Source organism: Nematolebias whitei, chromosome 1, assembly GCF_014905685.2.
Source record: "Nematolebias whitei isolate Nwh7 chromosome 1, NemWhi1, whole genome shotgun sequence".
NCBI classification, from domain to species: Eukaryota; Metazoa; Chordata; class Actinopteri; order Cyprinodontiformes; family Rivulidae; genus Nematolebias; species Nematolebias whitei.
The window spans coordinates 83,489,316-83,501,822 of record NC_056498.1 but is presented as its reverse complement, the minus strand read 5'-3'; the positions used below and the strand labels follow the sequence as shown (position 1 = coordinate 83,501,822).

At 45.2% G+C, this 12,507-nt stretch overlaps 2 protein-coding genes across 3 annotated transcripts in view; one reads left to right on the top strand and one right to left on the bottom strand.

Moving 5' to 3' along the window:
- The window catches only part of nt5c2a (5'-nucleotidase, cytosolic IIa), a 34,201-nt gene extending 33,500 nt beyond the window's left edge, over positions 1–701 (top strand). For both annotated transcript variants that reach the window (XM_037680827.1, XM_037680820.1), the window contains one exon: positions 407–701. In XM_037680827.1, coding sequence (XP_037536755.1) covers positions 407–634 — 228 coding nt within the window. In that variant the 3' untranslated portion in view covers positions 635–701. The remainder of the gene's footprint in view (positions 1–406) is intronic.
- The window catches only part of LOC119413748, an 880,117-nt gene that overhangs the window by 591,487 nt on the left and 276,123 nt on the right, over positions 1–12,507 (bottom strand). The window lies entirely within an intron of this gene.

Sequence of the window (12,507 nt, the reverse complement as noted above, 5' to 3'; positions counted from 1 at the left end):
ATATATATATATATATATATATATATTATTATTATTATTATTATTAACCGCAACTGCATTCTATAAACTATTATTGCAGTAGTCCTGTGTTTGTAAGATGAAATTCCTGTTATAAAATCTTTCCAAATATCACTTACACTATTAAGCTATGGACTTTGTATTGGTGGATCAATGTGTGAACTCAGGTATACTCCTGTTTGTCATTTGACATCAGTTATTAAAAGCAAAAAACAATACTAGATCAAAACTGTCAGCTTTGATTCAATGATTTTGATACCAGATTGTTAAAAACCATTTACTCTTCGTACTCTTAACTTTGAATACTTCAGGCTCAAAGAGGTTTTTGTTGGATGTGTGTGTCTCACTAAATATTTTGCATTCTACTAAATTATTTCTTGTCTTCTAGATGCCTCATGAGTCGACAGTGGAGCACTCGCATGCCAACGTCATCGACATTGAGTCGCCTCTTGCCACGCGCAACCGACATGATGATAATTTCAAAGAAATGGAGAGCAAACGGCACCTGCTAACCCGATCCATCAGTGAGATCCAACCTCCTCATTTATTCCCTCAGACCCCACAGGAGATCACCCACTGCCATGACGAGGATGATGATGAGGAAGAGGAAGAGTAGATGGGTGTCTTTTTCTGTCACACCCAGCAGATTCTGCTTGCATGTTTGCAGCTTATCCTAAGTGGTTAAAAAGGAGGCAACTGGATTCCTTATCTTGTTTCTAAGCAAGCGAAGTCATCCGGTTGCTTCCCGTCTAACCATTTAGAATGCCATGTCCTGGATGACTCAGCCTTTCTTTGAATAGATACTGTACCGGTACAGTAGTCCCTCTTATCATGGGGGATCCGTAACCTGTCCGTAACCTAAGCTAGCGGGCAGGCAACACACCTGTGACTCCGTCACATGCCACCCCCCTACCAATCCAAATATGACGACATACCCCCCAACAAAATATGACGAGCGCCCCGCCAAGGGAACTGATCTAGGGGAAACACTGTACTGTATACTTTATTAACTAACAATGATAAAATTAGTAAGTTAAAGATCAATGAGACAATAAAACAGCAGACAGTAAGGGACATGCTAACATAGATCATGTGAGAGTGTGTTGTTAACTGTGACTTTTGGGCGACGTTTGTGAGTTAGTCTCTGAAATGTCATAACGTTAGTGTGGGTTCTCAGTTTTCTCACGTAAGTCACAAAGACTCAGTTTTCTTCCTTTTTATTTTGAAAATTATTTTAAAAGTTTGTGCGACAAATTTCATTAAAATACCGGTAGTTGCAGAATTGTTCTGTGCAATGTTTCTAACACATTTTGAACCCTCGTCAATCCAGCTTTTTAATTTTATGAGTGCCACTGCTGTATTTTGACACCTGCAGGGGAGCAGGCAGAAAACATCTGAGACTACAGCCCCAAATGTCCAGCTCTACAAATCATGGTGATGATGACGATAAATAATAATAGTTCAAATGTTTACAATGTGTCAGAGATAGGCAACAAAAAACATGTGCAGTGCCTAGAATGGTTTTGTAAGTCATGTGCATGACACTACCTAGGGTATTCAACCTGCCTCCAACAGTCGCAGCTCAGTGAGATATTGGCTTAAGATTTATGGATTTTATTTCAGTGCCATTTATTTGTGTGCCTACAAGATTTTTCAAAAAGGTACCAGACTGAATGTAATGGAAGACCTCAGAGCTCAGCCAAAGAAGTTGTTAGTCAGCCACACAAGTCACATTTTTTAGAAGTGGGACCATATTGTCCGAAGGTGAAGATTACTGGCCAAGTTTATTATTATTAATTTGATGTTGTTTCATTTTTATAACCTATAGGACGTGCTAGAAAGATTTTCCAAGAATAGGAAGAACAAATTAATATTTTACATTTAGCTTTAATTACTTTTCCATCAGAGGAATCTGTTAATGCTGTAACAAGTTTATCAAAATGCTGCTGTTTATTTATTGGAGCAGACTGGAAACATGTTCATAACTGTCCATATGTTTCCTCTTTGTGTTGACTGTTGTCATCTAACCCATGTTTTATTTTCTGCCTGATAAAACTACAGACAATATGAGAAATGATTCAAAGCTAAAGCCAACATATTCACTGACCTTGAGTAGCTTTTGGAAATTTTAGATCATTTCAACATGAATGTGTTTTTCTCTGCTGTATTCGGGCTTCTCAGTACTGTTGCAAGTTCTGCATGCTGTAAAAACATTGATACTGTAAAGAAAGAGACAGAGCTGATGTGAAGGACTGTTTCTGTAAATACATCCAGTCGTGAGAATAGAAAGTCGACCCTCTTTCAGTTCTATGCCTTCTAATTTCAGGACTTAATAAAAATGATCTGATTCTTGCCGGGTAATAAATTCCTGAAAAACACTGTAATTACAGGAGGTGGACCTTCTTTTTCCATGATTCTAATCACTGATACTGTAAGAAATGTAAAGAGCAAGTTGAGTTCTTCTTTTAATGGTGATCATTTTTGTGTTTTTGTTTCAGCTAGGTTTTATTCAGCATGTTGTTGTTTTTTTCTGTAAAAAAAATAAAAATTGAGGAAGTGATATAACAGAATACAAAGGTTTCTAAAATTTCTGGGCTGAAATATTTTTTATAATTTTGTTGTGATTCAGAACTTTTTAAGTATCCTGGGATGTGGAATTTGTTACATCATGGGAGCAATACTAAATATTTGCTGCTGTGAAATCATTGGTTTTTAAACAATTTGTTTAATGTGGATTCTCCCAAAATGTGCAGCATTTTAAAATGTTTCTTAAATCTATTATTCCACACATGTTGCAGAGCTGTTTACACATTTTAAATGACTGTTTTCTGTTGTGAGGTAATGCTGTAATAATCAGACATGTCAAGTGTAAAATGAACCAAGTCAGCATTGTTTTGGTATGAATCTGAAATTTTTAGTGCATGATCATGCAGGTTTTATTCTGATTCATGTTTTAGAATTATGTTATGAATGCAGATTTAAATAAAGTTCCATATTTTAGCAACATTTTGTAAATATATTGTTTTAATTTAGTCAAAGATATAGTGATGCTTGAATGGACATTAAATGAGTTCCCAGTAGCCATTCTGACAACTAATACAAGTAGAAACGTCCTAATTACATTGTTACAGAGGTCCATCCAACACTATAGTGGCGTCAGCTGTCCGGTTCTTTTGTTCCCAGGTGGAGAGGAAACCCACACGAACTCAATAAAATCAAGAGAAGTAAATTGTGTTTACCATTTAATGTCGATAAGGCAGGAAATGTTACAAGCTCAGCGCTGAGGCGTCCCGTCCAACCCGTCTTAACCTGGAAGCGGACGCTCCGTGCAACAGAATGCCCCAACTTATGTTGGCCCTTGGCTCTGCTGTCACATCCAGGGTGGGCACAGCCTATCAGAGTGTATCAGTGGGGTGACTATGTGTGATGTCATTGGCGAGGAGGTTGCCAGTTCTGTTTCTGATGGTGGATATAGGGTGATGTGCAAATATATTTAAGTATTGGAAGCAAGCAAACAAAAATGACTCCTTATCGGATGTTGACCCAGGGATCACTTATTGTGAGCAGCTGAGACTGATCAAACTAGGTTATAATTCAGAGTAGGTCAGATCGGGCCTCCAGCAAGATTCAGAATCAGAATAAGCTTTATTGTCATTGCGCCGAGATACAACCAGAACATGTACGTACTGTCGTCCGAAAGATGGACGTAGTGCACAAAGCTGCTGCTAATCAGCGCGGCCCTCTTATCCAGAATAATATTTTTGCTTGGATAAGAAAAGGGAAGAAAACACGAGAAGAGAAGGTATAAAAAAATATCTCACACCATGTCCTAAACGGTACGATTTGAGGCAACAAAAATCCTACCACAGCAAAGCAACATAATTAGACGTGATACATGTAGACTCAAACTTCTAACAGTAGCTATTATTTTTTTCCATCCATCCTTTAGCTTCCGCTTTTTCCGAAGTCGTGTCGCGGGGGCAGCAGCTTGAGCAGGGAAGCCCAGACATCTCTTTCCACAGCCACCTCTTCTGCGAGGACCCCAAGGTGTTCCCAGGCCAGCCGAGAGACATAGGCTCTCCAGCATGTCCTGGGTCTTTCCTGGGGTCTACTCCCAGTCGGACATGCCCGTAGCACCTACCTAGGAAGGTGCCCAGGGGTCATCCTTACCAGATGCCTGAACCACCTCAACTGGCTCCTCTCGATGTGGAGGAGTAGTGGTTCTTTTTTTGAGTATCTCCCGGATAACCAAACTTCTCACCCTGTCTCTAAGGGAGAGTCCAGCTACCCTACAGAGGAAACTCATTTCAACCTCCTGTATCTACGCTCTCATTCTTTCGGTCACTACCCAGAGTTCATGACCATAGAAGGTAGGAACGTAGACCGACTGGTAAACAGAGAGCTTTGCCATACAGCTCAGCTCTCTCTTCACCACAACAGATCAGTACAGAGTACACAATACTGCAGACGCTGCACCAATCCATCTGTCAATCTCATGTTCCATTCTTCCTCCACTCATGAACAAAACCCCGAGATACTTGAACTCCTCCACTTGAGGCAGAACCTCACCCTCGTCCTGAAGAGAGCAATCCACCCTTTTCCAGTTGAAGAACATGACCTAGATTTGGAGGTGCTGATTCTTATCACAGCTGATTCACACTTGGCTGTGAACCTCTCCAGTGAGAACTGAAGATCACGGTACGATGATGCCAACAGGACCATGTTAAACTATGCTCTGATCTGAAGCAGGGAGAGGAGGAGCACTCGTCATCCATTTCAGAAGATTTATTTTACCCACATGTAAAGTACAAAGATCACCAGCCCTGGGCCATTGTAACTCCACCATCGGTCACAAACAATGGCGCCAAGTCTAAACTGAAAACACATTTTCTTCAGAGCTCGGCCACATCTCCCAGGAGGACTCGCCACCATCAACGAATGGGAAGCCCTACTCTATCATGTGACCCAGCTCTCAACCAATAATATCTCACCATCTTATGTTTTATAATGGGTGGGTGCGTGAATGTTGGAACAGGACCACATCATCTGCAAAGAGCAGAGATGGAATCCTGAGGCCACCGAACCAGAATCCCTCCGCCAGCTGGCTGCACTGAGAAATTCTGTCCATAAAAGTTATGAACAGAATCGGTGACCATGGCAGCCCTGGTGGAGTCCAACTCCGACCCTGAAGGGGTCCGACTTACTACCGGCAATGCAAACCAAATTCTCACACCACTTGTATAAGGACCGAACAGCCAATAGCAACGAGCCCCCAATCCCATACTCATGGAGCACCCCACACAGTGCACCCCGAGGACACGGTCGAATGCCATCTCCAAGTCCCCCAGCAGAATAAAGGAGTCCTCAGCTGGCGCACCTTCCAGCACCCCTGCCGAAGACTCCAAGAAGGCCAGATACTCTGAAGTGCTGTTCGGCAAGTAGGCACATACAACAATCAGAGCCTGTCCACCCACCCAACTTTTCAGAGATTCAGATTCAGAAATTCAGAGATATTTATTTGTCATACGCACCACATGTGGTACATGAGGTGGGACAAAACCATGTACACAGGGTCCCAGTTACATCCAACAAAAACACAAATTGTAAAGAAAACCATTAGTAAGATCCAAGTCATGAACTATTCAATAAACTAAGAATACGCAAGACTAAGAATACACTAAGCACTAAAAGTACAAAAACAATGTGCCAAAACAACAGCAACATGAACATGAGTCTGTGTGAGCAGATGAGGACCACTGAACACAGCAACATGAAATAATCAGCAGCATGAGATCAGCATCATGGATAATCAGCAGCACATATCAACAACCAAGTGGCATTACAGTGATTTTCACAGTTTTTTATTTTATTTTTATGGCCCTTCCTGCAGGTGGTTGGTCCACAGGAAGGCAAATCCATGTTGCTCCTTCGGGCTGAGCCCAACCGGGCCCCATGGGTAGAGACCCGGTCACCAGGTGCTTGCAGATGTGCCCCTCCCCCAGGCCTGGCTCCAGGGTGGGGCCCTGGTAACCCACGTCCGGGCAAGGGACACTGAGTTTCTTGTCTTTTCCTGTCCATATAAGTATTGTGAATCGCTCTTTGTCTGGCCTGTCACCTAGGAACAATCTGCCTTATAATTGCTCCCGACAGCATAGCTCCAAGTCATTCAGGCACACAAACTCCTCCACCACGATATGGTGGTGATTCAAGGAGGAGACTTATAAGTTCTAATATAATATAAGTCTAATGTTTTTTATGTTATGAAATTATATTTTTGTTCTTTAAAAGTGCTACATTCAAAGATAAATATTTTGTTAGAATTTATTCTTCTTTGGTTTTCATTTATGTAAGTCAAGATAAAGCTGTAGGAACCAAATCTAAATGTTTGTAGGTAGCTATTGGACCTGCATGCACAGGGGAGGTCCTATGTTTTGTTTTTTATAGCAGTAGGTGTCACGGTTTTCAGACAGAGCTGAGCAGGAACAAACCCATTTGTGCATGCAGGACTCAGAGGCGAGGTTGAAAAATAAGAATTACTTTAATAATCAAAATAAATAGCTGACGTGGCAGCAAAACTCACAGACAGGATCAGGTCAGGATTATACACGAAACACAGGAGACAAACCAGAAGCTGTACCAGACGATGCACCGACAATGACTGAGACACAGACCAGGGCTTATATACACACAGACTAGACGAGACAAATTACAAACACCTGGAGAACACGCGGGTGGAGCTTATCAGGGTAATTACTGAGAGACACTAGAGAGTACAGACACAGGGAGACTGACAGATGGATACCATCCTTACAGTACCCTCCACCCAAGGATGCCCTCTGGCATCCCCAGAAAGCCCCCCCCCCACAAAAAAAAAAAAAAAAAAAACTAGGGTGGGCGGAGGGAGGAACTGCAAGGATGGAAGACACGAGGAAACACTAGGACAAGAAATCAAAAACTGGCAGGGCGAGGCCTGGGAACTAAACACAAGGACTATACACAAGGAAACATAAACAGTTCGGGTGGGTGGCTGGGAGATCCTCCGGCACCTGGCAGGAACTCAGGAGGGTGGCCAGGAGGCCTTCCAGCATCACAAGCCAGTACAGGAGGGGCGGTCGGAAGGCCATCCAACACTAGGAGTGAGTTCAGGGGGGCGGTCAGGAGGCCATCCAAAACGTTGGGGCAAATCTGGTGGGCAGCCGGGAGATCGTCCAACAGGCCGGGGCAGGTCCAGCGATGACCCGGGAGGCCCTCCAACGCCCTGGAACGTGTCAGGCGGGCAGCTGGGAGGTTTTCCAGCACGAGGCACCAGATTCTGTGGACTGCCAATCGAGATGGACACCTTAAAAGACCATGACCGCCTGGCGCGAGGAGAGAGGCTTGAAGGGACCATAGGTTTTGGTGTGGGGACCACAGCTGTCACAGAGGCTAGAAGAGCTGTAGAAACTGATGAGCCCAGGGAGATTGCCACTTTTATTGAGACTGCAGGTGACATGAAGACCCCAGGATGACAGGCGATGTGAGAGGCGTCCTCCAGGACCCCCTCGAGATGGGGAATGTGAGGGGCATCCACCAGGACCCTCTCAGAGCAGGACACAGGAGGGGCATTTGCCAGGACCCCCTCGGAGCAAGAGACATGAGAACTCGGGTCTTCTGCGACAGGATCTTTTGCAGCAGGATCAGAAGCTGACGTGGAACACAAGGAACTTGGAGACGTGGGACTCGGAGATGTGGAACTCGGCGACGGGCATGCAGTTGGTGTAAGACCCTCCAGGAGTGCCGATGGCGTAGGACCGATGGCGTAGGACCTGCTGTAGGTGCAGCTGGCATGGGACCTTCTGGGGGCATAACTGTACAGGGACTCTTTGGACGAGACGCGGGAACCTCTGTGGACGTAGAGGCTTCGGCGTACCTGTGACCCTCTGCGGACGTAGAGGCGTCGCTGGCGTGGGACCTTCTGTAGTCGTATAGGTGTCAGCTGGCGTGGGATGCTCTGTAGACCTGGAAGCGTTGGCTGGCATGGGACCCTCTTTAGATGTGGAGGCATCGGCTGGCCTGGGACCCTCTGTAGATGTAAAGGCATCGGCTGACATGGGACCCTCTGTAGACGTAGAGGCGTCAGCTGGCGTGGGACCCTCTGTAGATGTAGAAGCATCGGCAGACCTGGGACCCTTGGCAGATGGACCAGGAGCGAGGACCTCGGCAGACGGACCAGGAGCGAGGACCTTCGCAGGGTCTTTGGTGGATGGGTCTTCGACGAACGGGTCTTCAGCGGACGAGTCTACGGCAGATGGGTCTTCGACGGACAGGTCTTTGGGTTCTAGTGCTGAGTCAGGCGCTGGAGCAGGGGCCGAGTCTCTGGAACCTTCCTGCCGTCGACCTCTGCCGTGGCAACGAAGGCGTGGTCCAGGGCCAGGATCGGGCCAGAGCTCCTCCTTGGGCTCAGGGCCTCCTTCAGAAATTGACTCTGCATCTAGGGGGCCAGGGACTGTCTTTGAAGCAGGGATGTCTGGCTCAGTAGCAGGAGAGTCTGGCTCTTGGGCAGAGTCAGGGAGAGGAGGGTCTGGATCTGAGGCTGGAACAGAATTAGAAGTAGGGATGTCAGAGGCTGGTGGAGATGTTTCAGAGTTTGGCTGTTTTTTCAAAGTTCTTATTTTAATTAAAATCTGCTGATATTCTGGGATTTGTGTCAGACCAGGTTAAGATAATAATAGTTTCTCGGCAAGGGAGAGCACAGTGTCAAGGCAGTTCGGGTTGTGTTTAGCAGAGGAAAGTAGATTTTGTAGAGTCCAGTTTATTTGGGTGAGGTCACTGGGTTGGAGCCTGGGAGTGTTGTTCCAGTCTTAAGTGAAGCTCTATGCAGGGAGAGGTGACTGATTCTGCCCTCACCGGAACCCTGGGAGGTGAGGCGATGGGACCCGCCACCGCGGAGACATTGAGATTGGACTCAGGAGGCTCAATCTTGACTGACCGAGCAGGAGCAGCTTTGAAAGACAGTGAGGTGTCGGTCTCCGCCCTCACCGGAACCCTGGGAGGTGAGGCAATGGGGCCCGTCCCCACTGAAACGCTAGGACCGCATCCAGGAAACTCAGACTCGCCTGACCGAGTTGGATCAGCTGGCCGTGCCGTGAAGGAACTAATGAAGGTATTGTGGACTGCTTCTGGGCCCTCTTTCTGCCGCTCTGATGGTGGCGTTGGCAATGGGGCGCAGAAACAATACAGAGCTCGTTCTCTGGTCCAGCATCCTCCCCGGACGTCCATCCTGAGGAAATGAGCGGTGCTGGAGAGGAGGGGGAACTGGGCTCACACATCAGGCAGTTCACACAGAGCTGAAAAGGCTTTCTCTCCTCCTCCAGCACAAAAAGAGGCAAGGCAAAATCTCCACAGCCTGTCTGTAGTGTTCAGGAGTCTGGACAGGTTAGATCCGAAACCCGCTGCACCGGATCACGGGCTCACCCATCTGTGTTGGCTTGTGCAGACAGGTGAGTCAAGTCAAGAACGTTCTGCTTGCTGGGTTCTGGTCTGGTCGGTGCATACTGTCACGGTTTTCAGATGGAGCGAAGCAAGAATGAACCCATTTGTGCATGCAGGACTCTGAGGCGAGGTTGTAAAATAAAAATCACTTTAATAATCAAAATAAATAGCTGACATGGCAGCAAAACTCACAGACAGGATCAGGTCAGGATTATACATGGAACACAGGAGACAAACCAGGAGACAAACCAGGAGCTGTACCAGACGATGCACCGACAACGACTGAGACATAGACCAGGGCTTATATACACACAGACTAGACAAGACAAATTATAAACACCTGGACGACATGCGGGTGGAGCTTATCAGGGAAATTACTGAGAGACACTAGGAAGTACAGACACAGGGTGACTGACAGAGGGATACCATCATTCATCATCATCATCATCATCAACTTTATTTATAAAGCACTTTAACACAGCCATAGCTGAAACAAAGTGCTGAAACATCAGTTAAAAACAAGAAAAAAGACAGCATAAAAACAGAGCTACAAACCCAAGCACACAACTCAATTTAAAACACAATAAAACAACAAGTTAAACAGATAAAATCAACACCAATAAAATAAAGTAAAATCAAGACTCAGTTGGGTTGAAGGCCAATGAATAGAAATGAGTTTTTAGATGGGTTTTAAAAATGGACAGCGAGGGGGCCTGTCGAATGTACAAAGGCAGAGTGTTCCATAATTTAGGGGCACTAACAGAGAAGGCCCTGTCTCCTCTAAGCTTCCTCTTACTCTTGGGGATGACCAGGAGCAGCTGGTCAGCAGACCTGAGTGACCGAGGTGGAGTGTAATGGTGGAGAAGCTCTGTTAAATAAGGTGGTGGGGGGGGGGGTGGGCGAGACTGTTTAAAACCTTAAAAACAAACAAAAGAATTTTAAAATGAACTCTAAAATACACGGGCAGCCAGTGGAGAGAAGCCAGGACAGGTGTGATGTGCTGTCTTTTGTGTGTTCCAGTTAAAAGACGTGCAGCAGCATTTTGCACAAGCTGCAGACGTGCGAGTGAGGACTGGCTGACTCCGAGATAGAGAGAATTACAGTAATCCAGCCGTGATGAAATGAAGGCATGGATTACTGTTTCAAACTGTTGCCTTGAAAGAATAGGTTTTACTTTTGCCAATTTTCTCAAATGATAAAAACCAGACTTTACTGTGGCCCTTATTTGACTGTCGAGTTTAAAATCACTGTCCATCTTAAAACCAAGATTTGTAACTGTAGACTTTACGTACATTGTTATGGGGTCTAAGTCGACTGGAGGGCTCAAACAAGTTCCACTAGGTCCAAAAACAAGTACCTCAGTCTTTTTTCATTAAAATGTAGGAAGTTTAGGGCCATCCAAGCTTTAAGATCCTTGAGACACGATAAAAGAGGTTTAATGGACCAGGCATCAACTCGCCTCAAAGGAACATAGATTTGACAATCATCAGCGTAGCAGTGAAAGATGTCGTGTTTTCTAAAAATTGATCCTAGAGGAAGCAGATATAAAGAAAAAAGCAAAGGCCCTAAAATTGATCCCTGAGGTACGCCACATGACAAAAGAGTAGAATAGGATTCATGCCCAGCAGTTTTTACAGAGAAAGTTCTGTCAGTCATATAGGACCCCAACCACTCCAGAGCAGTCCCACCAATGCCTACTTGATGCTGTAGACGTGACAATAAAATGCTGTGGTCCACTGTGTCAAACGCAGCAGTTAAGTCCAATAAAACAAGAATCACATGATCACCTGAGTCACATGCCAGGAGGACGTCATTAAAAACTCTCAGTAGAGCTGACTCTGTGCTATGGAGAGTTTTAAATCCAGACTGGAACACATCCATGATGTTATTTTTTTTTTTTTTCCATTTAGCCTTTATTTATACAGGTTAGTCTCATTGAGCCACGAGAACTCATTTTTCAAGAGAGACCTGGTTTTTTTTTTTTAGGTAGGGAGCACATGGTGGGGGTTAAGGGCCTTGCTCATGGGCCCAGAGTGGGGCGAATGAGGGTGGGGGCAAGTGTGGGTGTTTCACCTACCCCACCCACAATTTTTGATGTTGTCGGGGCCGGGGCGTGAACCGGCGATCTTCGGATCACAAGCCCACCTCTCTAACCTCTGCGCCACCACTCCCCATCTATGTTCATCCAGGAAGGATTTTAACTGAGCATAAACAATTTTCTCCAAGATTTTTGACAGGAGGGGAAGCTTAGAGATGGGCCTAAAATTCCCCAACACAGTGGGATCGAGACCAGGTTTTTTTAATAGGGGCTGCACAACAGCATGTTTAAAATTAGCAGGGACTCCTCCAGATAACAAACTACTGTTAAAAAGGTCAAGAACCAAGTGTTTAAAACAAGGGAAAACCTCTTTAAGAAAGCGTGGTGGAAGAGCATCATATGGAGAACCAGAAGGCTTAATCTGAGTGACCATGTCCTCTAAAAATGACACAGTTACCAGCTCAAACTGATTGAAAGCAGCAGAGCAGGGGACACACACAGAGGGGTCAAAGTTTGGGCATAAGATGGAAGCCCTTATAGAGGTGACCTTATCAATAAAAAACTGCATAAAATTATTGCACAACTGAGTAGATGATTCAAAACCAGGTGTCTGTGGAGAATTAAGAAAATAGTCAATGGTACTAAAAAGAACACGTGGGTTGTGGCTGTGGGATGAAATCAAGTTAGAAAAATAGTCCTTTTCGGCTGCTTTAACTGTGTCCTGGTAATTGCGCCAACAGTCTTTAAAAATTTGAAGGGACACCTGCAGCTTGTCCTTTCTCCACCTCCATCCTTACAGTAGGATGCAAAAATATTTTCTAATGATGGATCAATGAACCGGCACGGTGGCGCAGTTGGTAGAAATGCCACCTCTCAGCGAGAACGTTACCAGTTCGAATCCCGGCCAGGATTCGATACGGCGACTCCACTTCTGGGTGTAGTTTGCATGTTCTCTCTGTGCTGTGCGGGTTTCTACATAC